Source organism: Ciconia boyciana, chromosome 3, assembly GCF_034638445.1.
Source record: "Ciconia boyciana chromosome 3, ASM3463844v1, whole genome shotgun sequence".
Classification (NCBI taxonomy): domain Eukaryota; kingdom Metazoa; phylum Chordata; class Aves; order Ciconiiformes; family Ciconiidae; genus Ciconia; species Ciconia boyciana.
In genome coordinates, this window is record NC_132936.1 from 108459499 (window position 1) to 108480232 (window position 20734).

At 42.8% G+C, this 20734-nt stretch overlaps 1 protein-coding gene across 1 annotated transcript in view; it reads right to left on the reverse strand.

Moving 5' to 3' along the window:
- WDR26 (WD repeat domain 26) overlaps positions 1-12142 on the reverse strand; it is a 33019-nt gene extending 20877 nt beyond the window's left edge. The window contains exons 1-6 of the mRNA XM_072857019.1: positions 11325-12142; positions 9653-9752; positions 9467-9523; positions 2729-2865; positions 2039-2136; positions 1058-1214 (exon numbers count right to left, since the gene is read on the reverse strand). Coding sequence (XP_072713120.1) covers positions 1058-1214; positions 2039-2136; positions 2729-2865; positions 9467-9523; positions 9653-9752; positions 11325-11680 — 905 coding nt within the window. The 5' untranslated portion in view covers positions 11681-12142. The remainder of the gene's footprint in view (positions 1-1057; positions 1215-2038; positions 2137-2728; positions 2866-9466; positions 9524-9652; positions 9753-11324) is intronic.
- Positions 12143-20734: the final 8592 nt, after the last annotated feature.

Here is a 20734-nt window from a genome sequence, read left to right on the forward strand (position 1 = left end):
CAGATTCCAAGTAACTCAAGAACATAAGTCAAAGCAGCTGAGTTCAGAAAGTTTCTGTAAGCAAGTTTATCAGTACTTAACTTCCTCAGATGAGCTAACCTTAACATGAAAAAAATTCCCCTGTAAGCCCAAGCATTGGCCTGTTAGGTGAACAAACATATAAGGGTATCAAATACAGCCCTTATTTTCTAGGTGTCCTAGCCCTTATTCCCTTATTACACCATGCACAGCAGTTTTCCATAAAAGCTACACTGAGTTTTTAGGTCCTTGGCCAAGTTCTGTGGGACGAGGAAAAACCACACAAGTCAGCCATTTGTTACAAACATACATCTTCCTGCTTCATGTCTAGTTACTAGAGTATGGCATTTTGAAGATTCAGAAGCAGCATCAGTTTTGTTAAAAAAAGTTATCTAGCTAGTCTTAAGAGCTAATATGTAGGTATAAAAGACATTCAATTCTTACTACCTTACAAATCTGAGAAAATAGTTCTTCATATCATTCATATTATATGTTATGTAAAACAGAAATGTCTATTGCATGTTTCTACTCTGTTTTAACCTTTGTCTCTAAAACCACCTCACTGTCCACTATTAAAAGTTGAAGCTGAAAGTTGACTCCATGAAGTATGCTTTAGTAGGCTTTCTGCATTCCAGCAAGCTTGAAGACAGAGTCTGGATAAGTAACATACTAGTGATTCTTCAGTGAAAAAACACAGCAATCACGTGTTGATGAATAAACAGACTGGCTGTCCAAAATTACAAGAAACAAGTGGCTAAGGATTAGCATAGTAATATATTCTATTCATACCCATCTGATTAAAATTTTAAAGTCAGACCCCATTACCCCATATCCAGCTACCAAAGTCTCCTATACACACCTTCTCTACAACCCCCCCCCCACTACTCATTAAATGAGAACTGTCTTTTCCCAGTCAACTCCTGTTAAACCAACTCAGAATAGTTTTCATGTTCCTTTTAACAGTAGGTACAATTAGTTTATTTTAAAAGACAAAGAAAAGATATTATTGCCCATCTTAAAAGTAGCAAGGGTTTCTTACCTACTACAAACATGATCTATTAGCAGCGAGACAGAATCTAGATTACTATCTAGTTTGGTATTATGATATAGGCACCGGTCCCGTTGTAGTTCCACAGCCTGACGTAGCAGGTTCTGTAAACGCCTTGGAGGAAGCATCACTGATGGGGGTAGGTATGCTTTAAAAGAGGTATTAAGAAAAACAAAAAAAAGATATATAAAAACCAAGTTACAAATAAGAGCATATTTTGATTTGAGTGTTTTTGGAAGAGATCTTAGTAAATAAAGCTTAAAAGCTACAGGAAAAGAGTGCACGCAGCTTGTCAAATTTACAGCTATACATCTGGAATTAGAAGCATGGACTTCTGGAAAGCAGAGCTGTATGCAAGGTATTTGTACTTATACTATAAGTTGTCCTGGCCAACAAGCACCATTTACACAAGCTAACTCAAAACCTAGTATTTAACAAAATCTGTAAAATTATAAAACAACACTATCAGCTGTGTTCATTTAAGGAATTCTCTATTAACACTATCAAAATAAAGAATACCGTAGGTTTTACAACTCTGATACATAGTATTACACCAGCCACAAGAAAGAGAAAGGAGAAACCATAATTCATAGCAAGGTCTGAGACCACTATAAACCAGCACTAGTTATACACCACACTTAGGTTCAACCTCTTAGTATAGCTGGCATTTACAAAACACTCCTCCTCCCCCCTGCTCCAAACCACACATTTAATCACCAAGTTATACTATTACTGCATGCAGCAGAGCTAAGAAATAAGAGCTCCTATTACAAATAGTTTATCAGAGACAGCAAAAGGTTAGATACGGAAGACCAAAGGGTAAAGGCACCTAAAGGCATCCCCATTAACCAAGAAATACAAAACCAACCACCAGCAAATGCAGTTAAAGTCAATTCCCTGGGATACATCATTACGTACGATGTACTGGATTTACAGAGGTGGGAATAAATTCTAAACACTAGAACATCTTACTCTGGAGTTTGTCCAAAAGTTTAGATCTGGAAGCTGTTCCTTTCCCTTCCCACTCTGCTTTTGCACGCAAGTCTTCTGCATGGCTACACATCAGATACCTGTTTAAAAAAGTGCACACACACCAACAGACCAAGTATTTCTGGAATAATTCTTTTCACTTTTAAGCATGATCTATATCATAACATTTTTAATGAACTGGAAATAGGTTACTGAAGCTTGAGACCAATAGGAAAAAAGGCAGGGAACTATTCCACACAAACATGCATCTTCTTCAGAAGAAATGTCTACAAATTGGCAATAGAAAAAGAAAAAACCACAAACAGATTTTAGGGAACGTAGAAATGTTATTTTCATCTAAGAACAAACCAACCTATATTCACCTACTTATTCAGTTATAAGATAACAGGCTAACAATTTTCAAGATCAGATGACCATACATGTGTATGTATTAATTTGGGTTCTAGTACTACAGAAGTAAATCATAATCAGGTTATTTTCAAGCATCTGAAGCAGAACATTGTCTACTGGATAGTCTTCTTTACTCACCATTTTAGCATATCTCACTACAGCTTAATTAATCAACAGGATAGTAGCTTTAATACAGTTTGAGTTTTTACAATATCAGCTATGAAAAGCTATAAATTCTTTAGAAAATTCCACCAAAAGAGCTCTCAAAGTCCAAACACTTACCCACTGAGGACATGAATGCGTTCTGTATTATATTTCAGAGGCGTCAGTTCACAGCGTAGAACTTGAAGGGCCTCCAGGACCTTGCCATCCTCCAGGTATTCCAGGTACTTCTGCTGCAGCAGCAAAAACTTCATCCTCTGACATGACAGAAAGCAGCAGTCAGGGGAAAAAGGTTGACTGAAGTTTCAGAAAACGTTTGAGCCTAAACAGAACAGTAGAAACCATTCTACTATGCCCTTCAGAAATACAGCTATATGTAATGTTTCATTACTTAATTTCTTTTTGCTGGGTTTTCAAAAACATTGCAGCAAATAAGTTATCCATGAATTTCCTTCCTGCCTTACGGGACTCCAAGTATCTTCCTACCTCATTTCTCAGCTCCCCCCTTCAACTTGTCTTATTTTCATACTCACTCCCTTTTCAGTCACCATTCTTCAAACCCTGAATTAGATAGGCTCCCCAATCTTTCATTCTATCAAGAAAAGCACCTAATCACATATTTAAGACTGCATGACAGCACAGAACACAACAAGCCAACTAAACAAGTTCTCATACTGCTTACATAGGAGCTGACATGGATTGTTTGCATAGCTGCATAACATATAGCAATAACAAATTGACACTGCCTGAGGTTTTGTTTTGTAGTTCCATGTTAAGTTGTTTTCCTTGGGTGTTGTATCATTTTTCAGGGTTACAGAAAAAACAACCAACATAGTTTCCTATATTTAGGAATCACTTCACTTCTCAGAAGTAATCACTGCTATTTCATAGTGTTCCTCTCATCTTGTACAGTTTTTGGTTGTTTTCTTTTAAAAAATAATAAACCCTGCTATTCCAGCAACAAGTGTCTGTGGATAAAAAAAAATAAAATCAGGCATTCATTTACTATTCAAAAACCTGAAGTTCTATAAATTTCTAATACCAATTTATTAGAAACACAGTTTTGTTGTTTCTGGATGAAACCAACTATTCTGTGTTTGCACATCTTTCTTTACTGCTAGCAGTTATAGAGAAAAGACATTTCTGGTCCACAAGACTCACCAGGTTAAAGAGGAAAATGTACATTCTTAGATATATCAGTGAGAAACAGAATGAAGATTAAGTGTAGCAAATTACATTTGCTTTTATAATGAATACACCACCAGTTCAATCACTGGTTTCCTTTGCTTTGTCAGGCCTCAGCACATCACTATTTTCATGCACATATTTGGTCAATGTTTACTCGTTTTCAAACACACTGCTAGCCTCCTTAAGTAGAGGGATAATCAGGAAGTTTAAGATGCTCCTGTCCTATTAAAGCTTACATGAAAGTTTAAGCCTTACTATACATAAAATCCAAAGCTAAAACGTAAAGCAGTTTTAGCTTCCAGAGATGTTCAGTTCTTCAAAAGAATAAAGTTTCCACATACAGTGCTATTAACTTACCACACAGCTTTGTGAAGCATAAAATCTTACATAGTAAAGATAATTTATGTTCAAACATGTCTGTAGTACTCTATTGTCCTGTATGCGACAGGCAAACCCATATTATATTCCCTATCCAGCTCTTTAGTTTATTTGAATTTGGAATTGTTAGAGCATCACTGTACAGTTTTTCCAGGCGAGACAACATTTTTTTTTGGCATTCTGACATGTAGAAAACCAAAAGAAAGACATCCCAACTATTTACAATGTCAGTGGTTGGTTTCACGCAGTAGGCTAGCAGACGTCACGCTGTTTGCTTATATACTAGCAGCAGGAGGGATAAGAGCTTCCTCTCCCAGCTATACGCGTGCTCACAAGGATGCGTGGAGATGCTCAGGTAGTAGTCACATGCCATATTTCACTCCTCTTGGTCACCTCACAATGATGATCACCACCAGATAAAAAATAGTCTGGTATTTCCAGTTTGTAATAAAAACTATAATTGCTCCAACTCTTCCTTCTCCATTCACCGCATATTAAAGTCATATCATCTTTCCCCTAAATGCGATAACCATATCTGTATCTAATTACTCTTTCTCCCTCCTTACTTTTAGGACTCGGCATGTTAATTTCATTTCTTTAGGGGAAAAAGTAAAAAGAGCAGAAAATCCTAAAAAACAGTTTTTGTAACGCCAGTCCCAACAATTCCACGGAAGCACTACAGGAACACTACCATGCAGAATGCTGATGCCAAGTTATCCAAAGAGGTATAACTTCAGTTTTGGGTTAGAAAGTATAGTTTCCAAAAAAAGTGCCATCTTGTGACTTTGACATATTAGGAACATAAAAGCCTCCAGAACAACACAGTACTGTACACTTCATGCAGGAGTCTACTGTTAACATAATGGAGAATTAGAATAAAAGATAAGGAGTTTTAAATTGTAACTTATCTATGGCAAAAGGCAGGGACTAAAGTGTCAATAGGGAAATTACATAGATTTTTCTAAGCTATTTTGATAACTGCTTCAAGACTTGCCCTATAGCATACTCAAACAATGGCATGAATACAGCCTCCTTAAGGCAAAAGTCACACTCCAGTGACATCATATTTCAAGTAATTTTTTATATCAGGACACTCACGGCCTCCTACTACTTATTTTTGTGCAACTACTGACTTTGCTGACAAATAGATTTCACTGAATAGCTGAATTTTGTCTTAATTTTCTCTTAACTACTTATATGCCCTACTAATAGGGCTGCTAATTACTTCCAATACCACCTTCTCATGGTAGACAAGGCCATTTTGAGCACATCATCTCTTCTAGAGCCCAAACAACCTCTTCTAGAAGGAAAGAGAACTGTTTATAATATTGGCAACTGTAAAGTAAAAGCACAAACCGCACTATTTAACTAGAATAGAGCAAGTATAAAACTAATCTGATGCAATGCACCCAGAAGAACAGCTTACTCATTCTCCATATTCTTTAGCTGCCTTCCAAAGAAGGGAAATAAAAATTGTCATAATCCAAATTATACCACGTACAATGTAATAGAAGTGCCTGGGATTTGTTGTTATCATCTCAGTTTTTGCAATGGAAATTCAACATCATTACACTCTTTACTGTTGAACAATTTAAATCCAGACACCACCAACGCTTAGCTTATAGCAAAGATTCTTCACCCCGTAGGACCCATGGAAGAGCCTAATACAACAGTTTCAGCACTGCAGTCTGGCCGGTTTTGTTCAGTTATCGCTACCTCATCCTGTCTTTCAATTCTATAGAGAGTATGAGGATAAAGTGCATTAGTTTGTTGTTTCTAGAAGCTATTATTTAAGTGTAAGTTGAACCTCTGATTACCCTGGGGCAAAACTAAGACAGAGTTAACAGATTTACAGGGGTTTTTTGTTTGTTTTAGTGTATGTACTATTAGCATTTTGCTTTCTTCAAACTACAGCCTTTGATTACTAACATGAATGTTTAGTGCCTTACTCCTTCACTGTCCTAATTATTAGCAGGAAAGCCCCTTGCAGAATCTTAAATTCTAGGAAGTTTTGCATGCATCATGCTTCACCAGCTCTAAGTAACCAAAGGTGAAAATAATAGGACAAGCATCCTACCACAGTCAAGAAATTGGGCCATTTTGGTCACTGGTTACAGTAGCAAGCTTCAAAAGTTTAAAGAATAAAATGCATAACAACCTAATTTTAGGATTAGATTTTGGTATTATTTTTGACCCGCATATCTTAACAAGCTCCACAACAGTTTTATTACTGTGCAAAGAGTTCAAAATAAGTATGTAAACACTGCTGAAACCACTCTTCTTTGAAATGAAGAAGGTAACTAAAAGATATGCTGAAATTATCAGCTGATGTTTCAAGACAAACTCAACACATAGTTCTGCAGGCTATAAGCAGACAACTAAGACCCCAATTTTCATTACTTTGTAGTCTTTATTACTTTGATAGTCTTGTAAAACACTGAAAAGCCATCCAAAACTTAAATGTAAGATTTGATATGTAAAGCGCATAAAATATTATGGCCGATAGAATTTAACAAGGCTTCAACAATACCAAATCCTGTCACTCAGAGTAATTCATTCCAATAGGGAAATGCTCTTAATGCTGGTAGCAAGAGGGACACCATATAGGTAGGTGGAGCACTTTTCTCAAATGACAAGATATAAATCACTTTTTTTGTTGTATTGCCTGCTGTACGCCTCCAGAACTGGGGGAAAGCTGCATTTAAGTAAATGAAAATAAAAAGTAAAGAGGACGATTTGAAAGTACATTCTAGATGACTATAGAGGAATAATCTCCAGATTTCTTCCTAGGTTCAATTAGTTACCCAAGATAGATGCCATAATACGCTCGAGTAGCCCTAAAGTAAGCAAAACCTCAGGCTGGCTTGAGGCTGATATTTTCTAAAGTGCTACTCAAGGAAAAACAACATGCTTGAATGAACTATAAAGTTTTCCTGCAGTTTGTCTCAAGACAGCTGTATCTTATACACTGGAAAAGTAAACATGACTAATCATACACTATATAATACTCAGTTGTGTTGACACAAATAGAAATAGCAGACTGTCATCCCCACCCCCAACATATCAACACACAGCATCAAAGGTTTACAAATTGAGATCAGGCATTTCATGTTTAGTATTTTCACCTGTAGAACTTACAGCACTTTGCAGAAATAAGGAAATTAAAACACGAGTAGAATTTTCAAAATACATATTATCCCCTTCACTGACCAGACATTTCAAAAGCAGCTACATGGTTATTTTGTCCAGGTCATATTAACTATAAGAAAAAAAAAAGCCTAAAACAAACCACAAACAAACCACCAAACACACACACCCTACTTTGTTAAATACTTTGTGTCATCTAAACTTTTAGGTACCCATTCTTCTTGTATGCACACATTTTTGAAACATCTAGTCATACAGTATGAGTCACAAGTCAGGAAACCCAAAATCTAATTTTCTGTTTTTAAAGAGTTACTTGCAGTAGCATCTTGTTTGGACCTTCCCTAATCAAGACATTTATCATCTTCATTAGCGCTGACTTTGTTGCAGTCAGGATTACCTACAGAGCATAAAGCATCCCTCCTTACCTGTAATCATCTTTCACTAGTTTTCCGGGTGCTGACTATACTAATATCCACCCATAATCTCAACCATGTACAAAAAAGCCAGGCAGGGAGGGAGGTGGAGACAGTGCACATGCAATGGAGCATGCACAAGCTCAACTTATCCTTTCAAATCAGTATTGTCTTACTAGCACACATATGTAAGGCACTTAATACTGTTATCTATTTTAAATTATATGAAGTTCACATAAAGGAGAACAACTTTAAAAAGAAAATAGTTAATACTTGGTTCAGGTAAAGTTCAGTCTAAACCAAGTATTTTTATTGCACCAACTTTTATTCAAGCAGTTAGACTTCAACATTAAAGAGCAGCACACTTTCAGAGCTCTCCAAAACAACAGAAGGAAAACATCCCTTTATTCCTCAAGTTAAGTTCTCCAAGAAGTACAATGCTGATACTCAGTTAAACCTCTTGACTCCCAGACATGTAGAACACTTTAATACTACAGAGAAACTTGATAACTTCAGAAGTTAGAAACATAAGAAAATCTGCTTCAAATGACCATTCATATTCACATGCAGTGGTTTCATACTTTGTCTCCGCAAAGTACTGAAAGCTCCATGCAACTAAACTATTTGAACAGCAAATCTTATGCTTATCAAGTCTTTGAGAAAAGAGAAAGTGAACTACTAGCCTAATTAAGAGGTGCTAAGTTTTGACCAAATTAATAAATCAGAATGTAAACTTCTCTCAAGTACCCTCTGATGTTTTGTTAAACATCTGTTTTTCCTACTTCACTTCCTGTTCTCTCTTTCTCTCCCTCCCCCACCAGACAGGAAATTGTCTTGACAACAAATGAATCAGCTAGAAGTGGAGCTAAGCAGCCATCAGCTGATTCTTCATTGTTTACAGTCACAGACACTCCAAAAAGCCTTGCTACTGTTTTCTTCCTAAGTGACCATAGTTGTTCCAACTTCATTTCATTGAAATAAACGTTTAAACACAACCAAACAATCCGTTTGAAGAGCTAAGTAATGATTTTAATCTCGAGACAGAAAAATCAAACCAAGAAACACTTTCCTCAAAGTAACTGAAATCATAACAACACATATTGTAACTGTCAAGTCACAGGATCTACCAACCTTTTATTTCTAGGTTCATCGTTAAAAAAGAGCCAGCCAAAGAGAAAAAGCTCTAAATAAAATCCCAAACAGCAATACAAATGCATTTGCTCTTTAGAAGCCATCTGGAAAAGCAACAGTATTGTTCACGGTCTATAGCAGCCTCTATATTCTTGTAATGTGCTATTACAATGCCAACTCCACATTAGTATTACTCCATTTTATTTCTAAACTTCTCTTCCCTCAAGAAAACCTAACTCCCATAAACAGAGATTGTGAGAAGTATTTCAGGTTGGAAATTAGTGTTCAACATAAGCAGTTTCTACAGAAACTGACCTATTTTAGGACTATTACAAGATTTATATTTTATCACTTAAGGATGTTTAACAAAGTTTAAACATACAGTACACCAAATGTTAGCCTCAATACTTTTGGGCTTCCTATCTCACATTCTAAAAAAGAATAAAGAAGTTCAGATTAGTATGATATTTGAGATAGCATGCAAGCTGCTTAAACAAAAAAGAAAACAAGAACTATGGACAATCAAGTCCATAGTGAAAGATTACACCACTACAATTAGTCCAACTATACAGCTCTGAAAGAGTTCAAGTGTGCCTCTTACCACAATTGCATGCGGAGAATGCACTAAGGCCTTAAGTTCATTCAGGTCGTTCTCAGCCTGCAGAAATCGGCATAAGAAAAAAAACAAACAAACAAAAAAGTATATAAGGAGGGTGGATTTTGAATTCTCTCACAGATACTATAAATTTAAACAGTGGTTAATACAGTCCTATAAGCCCTACGTTACCTTATCCCATTCTCCTTCCATGACATGATTGCGGAATTTGGTAGCAGAAGGATGTTCTAAACGACATCCTGACTCTTGCATGAGAAGATCAACAGTCTGGCTGCAGGAGAGATACAGTGTAAAAAAACCCGACCAGTTTTACCCTCACAAATACACCGCCTGCTATGATAACAGTTAACCATATTTAAAAGTAACTTTATTAAAGTAAGAACACTATGACTGGATTCAGGTGCTTGTCCAGAAAGACTGTCTCAGTTGCCTGAGACATGTGAACAGCTACCTATCTCTAAAGCAAGTTGTCAATGAGCTTGAAAGCTTTGCTGAAGTACCATAAAGTATGTGACTTACCAGCCACCACAAACAGCCACCCCTGCACAGAAGACAAACTTCATGAAGGAAGATACAGACTAGAAAGCTGTTAGCTACTGGCTACTATCCCCTGCCCCCTCCCTCCCCTAAAAGAACAGAGAGCTACGACATCTGCAACTGGCCTAACTTTTTCTTCTTCATCCCATATTAAAAGACTGGCTCCTTAAAATAAAATAAACGAACTCATGAACCTGTAGCCCTCCCCCTTTTATACTAAAAATAGCTTATTTACTGTGGTGTCGTCTATGAACAGTCACGAGTTGTCTGCTGCTGTAAACTTGCCTCTTGTGTCAGAGGCAATTTATTTTATGTGCTAAGTTCTTTATAATTGACCCATTCCACAGTGTTTTGTAGTGGTAACTACGTGAAGACTTTACAGGACTTCTCGAGCCTCCTTCTAAAACTATGACGTGTTGGCTTTAGCTTTACTCACAAAGTGAGTGTTGTGATTAAATTCTTAGACTTCCCCTACTCCACTGGTAAATTATTTGCCCTATTCTGATTTTAAGAAAGAGCCAACATACTCGTTTCTAGTCTACAGATAAGATTATTACCAAAAACATGTGTCCAGCACAAATCTGCAGAGGCCTTCACCACTTACAGGGACGAAGGTTTTCAGAGTGAAACCAAACAGCCTCTTTAAGTGGCAGTTTAGTTTGTGCTCGCTTCCTCCGAGCTGACAAGCCAAATCTTGGAGCTCATCTGCAAAAAGCCGCCCCCCCACGCCCAGCTGCGGGCTCCATTATGTTTACCAGATAACTTCTCCCCCACTAACACATTTGTATTGATCTACCCTTATCGGTGTGCAACTCGACTTCCATATTGCCATCCCTGGCAGAGGAAGCTCCCGGCCTGCCCCTTCGCAGACACCGAGCTGACCGGCACAGGCTTGGAAAACACATCTCCGGCTCCATTTTTTTGCGAGCGGGCCTGCCCCACTGCTCTGCCGCGCACCCAGGCACTAGTCTCTCCTCGTTGGGGACTACCAGGCTGCGACAGGGCAGCTTTTGCCACCAACCCCCCCCTCCGGAGGTCCCTTCCTCTCCCCCCGCCCCAGCTCCCCGCTTCGGGCTGCCCATTCTCCGCGGGGACCACCGGCCTCCCGCGACCCCGCGCCGGACCCTGCCGCCCGCTCCCGCGGACAGCGAGGAGGACGGCGGGGCGTGTGCGGGGCCTCCCCCGGCCCCACCGAGGCCCTTCGGTCAGGGCGCCCCGGCCGGCGCGGGGAGGGAAGGAACCCCCCCCGGCTGCGCTCCCCTCGCCCACCGCGGCCTCTCCCGCCTCCGCGGCCGCGGGCACTTACTTGAGGCCCAGGCCGTGGAGGTGCTGCCCGATCAGCCGGATCACGTCCTCGTCGGACTGCGAGAGCCGCTTCTTCTTCTTCAGGGCGCTGCCGCCGCCGCCGCCCCCCAGCTCCGCGGCGGCCGGGCCGGGGCCCCCGGCGGCGGGCACCCCGTTGTTGACGCTGAGGCCGCCGGGGCTGCCGCCGCCGCTGTTGGCCGAGGGCAGCAGCCCGTTGGCGTGGGCCAGCTGGTCGCCGGCGGCCGTGCCCGCCGAGGCCTCGCCGTTCTGGGCACCCAGGCAGCCCAGCTCCGGGCCCGCCGGCCCCTGCGGCGGCTGCTGCTGCTGCTGGCCCCCTCCTGCCCCGTTGGCCTGCATGGCGCTGCCGACGCCGCTGCTGCTGCTGCCTCTGAGCGGGGCGGCGGCGGGGGCGAGCCCGGCGGGGAGCGAGGGGGACTGGGACGAGGTGAGGCCTGCTCTGCCCGTGGAAGCCCCGGGCTCTCCTGCTCCCTCCACCGCCGCCGCCGGGGAGGCCCGGGCTTTCTTCCGCGGGGGCGGGGAGGCTCCGCCGGTGTCCGAGTCGGAGGAGGAGGAAGCGGAGGCCAGAGTTTCCTCGCCGAGAGCGGCCGTGGTGGGAAGCCGGGGGGGCGAGGAGGGGGAGGCGGGGGGCGGCGGAGGTGAGGGGAGGCGGAGCGGGGCCCTGTGCCCCCCGGGGGTCCCGGAGGCAGCGCCGCCGCCCGCTCGGGGCTCCCTCTGGCGATGGCGGCCGCCGCTGCCCTGAGCCCCCGCCCGGCAGCCCCAGGCGCCTGGCCCGCTCCGCTCGCTGCCCGCTGGGTTTGTCTCCTCTCAGCCCAGCTGCAGCCTAATGGAGTCCGGGCCGGGACGTCACAGGAAATTCCTATACTGCCCCCTACACACACTTCCGCCGCCCGGGGCTGGGGGTGGGGTATGGGCCCTATAGGTGCCGGGGGGCGGCGGCGGGGCAGGCCCCGGGGTCGCCGCCGACGCCCCGCCGGGCCGCCGCCGGTCGCCCCGTGCCGCGCCCGCCCGGCCTCCGGGGCAGGGGTCCACCGACGCCTATGGGGGCTGTAGGCGTCCTGCCCGGGGGGATCCCGGGGGTCCCGTGCGTGTGCCCGGCGTGTGCCGGCGGCTGTCAGTCCTGGGGTGAGAGCGCGATGGCGGAGACGCGCGAAGGCGCGCAGGGTGGGCGCACAACATGTGGCGAGCGCCCGCTGCCTGGACGTGTCTCGGTGGGACTCGCCGTCCCCGTAAGGCGGCAGAGGTGACTGGGCAGAGGAGGGTTATGGTAATTTCCTGAAGCAACCTGGCTTTTTTAAAAAAGAAGGAGAAATGCTCAATGAAGTCGCATCCTGTCGTTGCCCAGGTTGGTCACTGGAAGGGCTCAGACCTGCTGCTGGTCTTGTCTTTTGTGGTCGCTGCGCACGTTGGCATGGAAGTGGGGGGAAAATGGCGTTTTTGCCGAGATCTTCCAGGAGTGTTGAGAGTTGGGGCACGTTTGTCAGGACAGGCTGTCGGAAGACACGGGGCATTTTGGGGGTCCTAGTCTCTGCTCTGAGGTGTCTTCCTCCCATCCCCACCTGTGCAATGGAGGGGAAACTCAAATCCTCAGGCGAGCCTCTGGTCAAAAGTCATGAGACGAGTGAAATCTCGGTCTTTAAAAATAGTGTCTTGAAATAATACGTTGTGTCTTACTTGGTTTAGAGCCTGGAATTTTCATTTTTTGTATTCTCAAGCTTTTTTCCAAAACCCAAAGGGAAATAACAAAACTTTTTTTTTCTTAATGAAAGCTGAGATGAACGTCTCATCATCTTCGCCTTCAGACACTGAGGTTTTAGGAGCACTGAATGTTACCGACTTAGGTTAAAATGAGAAGTTTGGACAACAGTGCTTTCTTTCAAGTGCAGCTTTGAAGACGTCTGACTGAGGGAAATCATGGGCCCAAGACCAGTGGGGAAGTCTTTGAAGAGACAAAATCCATGAAAAGCATGAAACCAGAGAAGGAGATGAGACCGCATGGAGGCCTGGCCAATTGAAGTACATCCCATACCTTGGCGCTGTTTAGAGGCCTCAGAAGGTATTTGACTGATACCAGCTGAAGCACTCTTACAGCAAAGGGAGAAGTTGGAAAGAGCGTTGTCACTGAGGTGTGGCAGTGGGGTTAAATTCAACATTGGTCTTCTGGAGAGAGGAGCGTGTTGATTTTGTGTTCCTTAGTTTGCCAGCCATTGCTGGAGAACGTGTTGCTTGTGTTTTAGCCACTTCACCACTGCCGTATCTCTTCTCATCTCCATCACTCTGTCTTTTCATCATTCTTGAGTTCTTCTTCCTCAGTCCTCCCCCTTCCCAGGTGCCATCACTGAATCTGTAATTCAAAGATTTGGGTAAAGATGACAGGAACAGTACAGAGAGCAGCATAGAGCCTGTGGAGGCACCTTACAAAAGCGATCTTTAAAGAGCAAGACTGGGTTTTCAAGAAGGTAAAGTTGCCCATCATTCTTTCCTGCCCTGTGCCTCAGTGTCCAAGGGTGGGGGTAAAAACCCCTTCCCGCCATACCTGTTTGTGCCACTGTCCCTTCAGCTGCTTGCCCTGCCACGCTGCCCTCGCACTGCCTGGAGAGCCTGGCGTTCCCTAGTCACTCACTGCTTTGAGTACCTGCATGTAGCCTGCTGCTCTCACACACCAGCTCCTCTCTTGATGGCTCTGTGAAGAGCGTTATCTGTGATGAAAGAAATGCAGAGTCCCTTTCCTGTAGCTGGATGGTATCACATGGGTAAGTGGCTCTATGTACCCATCTGTGATAGAAAAGGGTCTCGCAGAGTCACGGTATGCCCCATTCATTTCAATGAAGTATTCTTGGAGTAAGAGGAGTGTTTGGAGCTGAAAAGAACCTAAAAGATCACCTTTAAGAAGTACATCTTGCTGCATTAATCACAGTGAAAGTCCTTCCCACCCCTACCTCATTTCCCTCCTTGGGGGAGGAGGTATCCCGGCAGAAACACAGATTGCTGGAGGAAGAAGCTCAGTATTGCTGGGATGGCAGAGGCCCTGGCTGCTGTGCCAGGGGCAGCTGGGACACGACATCTGAAGGTTTCTCAGGATCCCAAGCTGACGTGAAGGTGTAGAAGGGGATGATTCAGAGTCACAGGTGTGAAGAGTATGCCTCAGCCAGATCCTAGCCCACACATGGAAAGTTCCTGGAGCAGTTCCTGCTCCTTTCCTCCTTTGTCACCTATGTTTTTCCTAGTTATAGGAAAGGCTTTTCCTTCACCTAGGCTTTTCCTAGTCACCAGGAGAGGGTCCTGAGAGACACATCTGTGGCTAGCAGACCTTCCTCCCTATGCTGGAGCAAGGAAAAAGAGAACCAGGAAAGGGGCAGTGGCACTGTGCTTTGGCAGTCTTTCATCAGCTGAGCCCTGATTTGGATCCTAATTCTATTCCACACCCTTATGAGAGAGAGCAGATTTAATGATGATCCAAATAAGCATGCAGCTTTTTGAGCAATTGGACGAATCAACTGTTAAATACAAAACACATCTCACTTGTAACAGAGGACTTTATTATAATAACAGAAGTATGCATTCGTCATATTTAGACATCTTCAACGTTTCCCAAAAGTAGAGAATAAATGCAACAATTCAGCAATAAAAATTGACAAACTTATAAACGCCTAGAAGAGGAATTTTAAGAACAATTTTTGGCAACTTTAAATACAGCTGTCATAATATCAATCATGTTACTGAAGTACAGAGGTAATACATAACTATGCAGAATATGTACAATTCTGACTATATTGTAATTCAAACAACTTCCTATTGTGTAGAGCCATATCTTTAATAGAAAATGTTTCAGGAACACTTAGTTATTGTGAAAGTTTGGGAGACTGAAGAGGCCAATCACTCCATATGAAAAACAACCAATGAAATGACCAAGTGTAGAATATGTTGAATGAGTGCTATCTTTATGTGTAAGAAAACTGTCTCGGGATACTCTAGACTAAATACAAGTGCTTGAAAAGCAAGAAACAGCTCCCTTTTCTAGATTTGGAAAGTTAAGAAAGAAAAAAACACCCTTGAATTTATCATTTACGAGCTGACTACAACTAAGAAAACTTTGGCTAAATAATTTCTCTCTCTTTTTTTTTTTTTTTTTTTTTCCATTTTGCTTTAGAGGAGGATGGGGCAGGAAGACCAGATCTGAATAATAGGAAGGAACTCTTTCATTAAGGGGTTGGGTTTTTTAATGATAATTATGTGAAGTTGCTTAGGCAGAACTGAAATATTACAAAATATTAGAGAAAATCCTGTAGAGATGGATTAGCAGTCTTCATCTGCATGATGAAGGTAACAAATTGTTTCATTCCCTCCTATCAGGTGTATGCGTGTGTACTTTTCCTTTTCCTTTTCTTCTGCACCAAATTTGAGGTTACTGGCAACAAACCAACTAACAACAAAGAACAAAGAAAGAAAGAATAATTTAGAACAATGGCATTTTCCGCAGTACCAGCTAAATAAATGCTTGAACAGGCACCTGCATATGCTTGCAACTTTCAAAAGATTAGATTTGGATGAAAAACAACCACCTTCCTTAAACAGCATTTCTAGAAAGCATTCAACAGATAGAGGATTTGTAAGCAAACTATGCTGGGCTGCAGTTCCATCACTTCATGCAGAGAACGGTCAGTATTTTAGTAAAGGAGTGGAATCTGGAAAGCCAAAGCTTGGCTGGAGTTGCAACTGAAAGAGAATGTGAAGGGCAACAAAAAGGGCTTCTACAGGCACATCAGCAGCAAAAGGAAGACAAGGGAGAATGTGGGCCTGCTGCAGAACTGGGTGATTGACCTAGTGATAAAGGTCAAGGAACAGGCTGAGATACTCAAGGCCTCCTTCACCTTGACCTTTACTGGGAAAAAACCCACATCTCCCAAGCTTCCATGGCTAGTATCAGAGTTTGGGGGGAGAGGGAGACTACCCACAGTAGATAAAGTCCACTGAATCAAACTGGGCATATACAAGTCCACTGGACCAGCTGGCGTGCGTCTGAGCATTGAGGGAGCTGGCCAGTCTTATTGTGTGCTCACTCCCTATGACATTTGAAAGGCTGTGGTGTTTAGAAGACTGCCAATGACTGCAAAAAGGCAAATGTTATGCCTTTAAGTTCAGTTATGTCTGACCCAACCTCACTGACTTCTGGCTTCACGAGCAAAGCAAGGGGAAAGCGGAGGATGCCATTTAAGCTTGACTTTATTAAGGCTTTTGATAGGGTTTCCCTCAGTAACCTTATAACTGGGGAGATGTGGATGGGGTGGGCAGCCTATGTGTGTGAAGAACTGGCTGTTCCACCAGGCTTGAAGAGTAACACCTCATTGGTTTGAAGTCTGACACCCAGTTAGGAGGGATCAGGGATCGATACTGGAGCAAGTCCTGTTTGATATGTTCATCAGTGACTCAGGGGGTAGGACAGAATGCACCCTCAGCAAGTTTTCAGCTGATCTCCACGCCAGACTGGGGAGATCAGTCGACGTACTGGAGGCTGCAGCTGCCATTCAGAGTGGCCTTGGCAAGCTGCAGGAATGGGCCTGCAAGAACCATGTGATGGTCAACAGAGGCAAGTGCAAAGTCCTGCACGTGGCATAGACTATCCTCATATAACGCTACAGGCTGAGAGCCAACTGGCTTGGGAGTAGCCCAGCACAAAAGGGCCCGGCCATCCTGGTGGACAAAAGGAGTTCATCATGGGAGTTCAACACCTACAGAGTTGCATTGTCAATATACCCAGCAGGTGTGTGCTCTCTGTGCAGCACTGGTGAGGTCACATTGGATATCCACTGTCCAGTTCTGGGTCCTCCAGCAACAGTCTAGGGCAAGTTGAGTGGAGGCTGCTAAGGTGGTAGGGGCTGGAGCACGTGATGTACGAGGAGAAGCTGAGGAAGTGGGTTTGGCTACAGCAGGATCTAATTACAGTGTTCACCTTCTCAGGGGGAATTATAGAGAAGATGGCACAAGGCTTTTCTCTCAGATGTGCACCAACGGGACAAGAGACAAAAATGAGAAGTTGCACCCAGAGAAATTCCAACTGTGTATAAGAAAACAAAAGTTCAAAGTGAGAGTGGTCAAATGCTGGAACACGTCCCCAGAGTGGCTGTGGCCTTTCCATCCATGGAGATACAACTAGACTGGACAAGGCTTTAAGCAACCTAGTTTAGCTTTGAAGATAGCCCTGTTTGGAGCAGGCGGTTGAACCAGTGATCTGCAAAGGGTCTCGCCTGTCTTTAATTTTGCTGTGATTATAAATACACTTCCAAGAAGAATCCCTGTGGTATGGGGGGAACAATACTGGTGACTCAGTAATTGTCATGTCTCAGGGGTTACTGATACTGTGCCCCAAGGCTTCAGTAGGGACATCATGTTGCCTTGTAGATGAGCTCATGTGGAAAGGATAAAGGCATTAGTGCTATTGTTGTAACCTAATTAAATATTAGGTAATCATGCTGTGTCTTCTGTCCACCAAAGTCATGTACATACACTGGTGTTGACCTCTGCACTCTCCTGGGCAATCACAGCATGGCATGGTAACAAAAATAAATGTCAGAAGGTGCTGAGGATCCCATGTAGTATGGAATATCCTGTTTAAATACAGGTGTGTCATATTATTGTATGGTCAATACAATTTCTTGTAGGAAAAGCATCCATGGCATGGCTTTCCCTGTATTTCTGTTGCCATAGGTGTCTTTCTGGACATGCAGGACGCCATGTATTGGGAGAAGTCAGATTTATCCATATGGGCAGATAAAGCATGCATGTGCAAGAGGTCCAATGCCAGATTTGTACTTACTGTGCAACTTCTCTGAGTGTGTGCAGCAAGACAATATTGCATATGCTGTGAATCTGAGATGTCAGACTTGCGTTGCATGCATGATTTATCTGTCTGGGACTATCCTAGATATCAGCCTGCAAAATCTGGCTGCGTATACCATGGTATTTCAGTCATTTTGGGATATATTGGAAAGTTATATATAGCCAGGATTTGGAAAGTTGGTAAGCCACCATGTCTGTGCTTCAAAGAGATGTTTCCACAGTTGCCACTGACAGAATGACGTCGTGCTTGAACTTTATTTTTTTTCCTCCACATCTTGATAGGCGTAAATGTTCGCTCTAACACTTACTAAATCCCCTTCTGACCATTGTGTGCAGCAGGAGCTGGCAGTTATTCCACGGAAAACCTAGCACTGATTTTGTCCCATGGGGCTTTCCAAGCCCGTTGTTTAGAGTGTCTCCTGTAGTCTGTGTTCCCTAATATTAGTGTGTCGATTTCTTGTCCAGGGCTCAGATGGGTTATCGGTGGTTTCGTGCAAGATTAGATTTATCCTTCTATTGTTGCAGTTATTTTACTTTTCCTACTGGAGGGCCGCTCCCCTGCCTTTTACTTCTTGCTGGCTCTCAAGGCAATTGTTATTTCAGGCTTGTTAATTGTGTCTGCCAGCTCCCACATAGCTCCTAGAGCCTAACCCTGAGTGGGGTAACACACCACTTTCTATTGCCTAGCCATTGAATTAGGCCCTGCTTCTCCCAGAATGTCATGTACACTAGTCCTTTCTCTCTGCTTTTTCTGTTTTCTCTAGAGGGCTATATTGCAATGAGCTCTTACACCTGGAACTAAAAATTCAAGACCAGGCATGTAGACTGTAGTATCTCATATTCACTCTGGAATGGGCAGAGAGGGGAAATTGTTACGTAATCACCAGCAGATTATATCTTAACATTGAGCCTGTGAATAACTCCTTGGAGGCCTGGGATTACTTAGTAATATTTTTTCCCTTCTTAATCAGGAATATATGGTTTTCCCAAGTCCGTATTGAAAAAAGCAAGTGAGCCACCAGACCCTCCTTACTTGCTTTGGACAAGTGATTAAAGGTTAGTGTCACAAGAATTTCATTGCACTACTATATAAGTGCCCCTTATTTTAAGGGAAATCACTAGTTTTTGTTGCAGCTTAAAATCCAACTTCCTGCACAAGCTTCTCCATCCTTGTTGGTGCATAGTATTTACATCAGAAATAAAGAGCAACAAAGTTAGAGAAAAGATTCATTCATGTGACTCCATACATTTATTTACATAGTAAGAAATCTTCACCACTTCATCTGATTTGTCACTGTTTTCCAGTACATCCAGCTCTGGCACTACTTCTCATACTTAAGACCTGATAAAGTTTCAAATAGCTACTGTAATAAAGAACACAAGACACCACTAATAACCCAGCACAAAAATACTCTTCTTCATCCTTGAAAAAGAGTGTTGTTCCAGAACTGTACTGGCCTGAGATGTGGGAGGGGGAAAGAGTCATGGCACAACAGTATTGCACAGTATTGAAGGCTGATCACTCAAGCTCTCAGGACACTCATGCAAGACAGAAGTTCATTCTGTAGCTAACAGCAAGCAGTAACATGTTAAACCCATGTGATCTGATGACCTTTAAATGTTACATTCTGATTTCCGGAAGAGTTTATTCAGATCCTTTTCCAAAGGCTCCTAGTATCTTAGAGTTTAATTTTCTTGTCTTTGCCTAATATTTTTGGGTCTTTGCTACTAAGCCAGCCTGATTTCTCAAATAGAAAACTTAACGTTCCCCAAATTTTCTAAAGTACTTGTTTTTCTGAAGAGGGTACAATCTGTGGAATATAGGCGGAGATAGTTTATACTGACACCTGTTTGGGGTGAGTAATACCCCTTATTTGAATCTTTGCCTCACAAATAATATAGTCATTTCAAATATATGCAGATTAAACCTTTATGCTTTTGTGGCTTCTCTCTTAAAGAAGAGTGCCGAGGGGGTTTCTGAAGCATGGCGTGGTAGGTAGGCTTTACTGACATTCGTTTGGATGCATTACTCATTACCAGTTTGACTAGTGGGAAGGACATCCTATATATTGTCATTTCTATTTTTGTCCATCAGCACAAGATGATACAATATAGTCAATTACCTCTGTAGAATTTTCAAATTAGTTCCTAGTTTTCTATAAATACTAGCACCTTCTTTGTAAGTATCTCATGTTTAATAGCATTTCTTCAGAACGCCACATCTGAGAGAGGAGCATGTCCTGCTGGATACACTCAGAGCTGGGAGGCATGGTGGGAAGTAGTTCCAGCTGGAAGGAGGAAAGGGAAGTTTTTTTAAATTAGGATCAAAGGCTTCATCTTTTAAATATTTCAGTGCACGTGTAGATATACTTCTGTGGGTAATACTATTTGCCGCATTTTCACAGTTGGAACCTTGAAGTAGCTAACTATATCTCACACCGTGGCCGCTCAAAACCTCACAGTGCATTCTGAAATGAGCTCAGGCTTTCTCTCCTAAAAACAAAGGCTCCTGTCCCTGAAGCTAAAAGAATCCCCCTGTGTTGTTAGAAGTCCAGT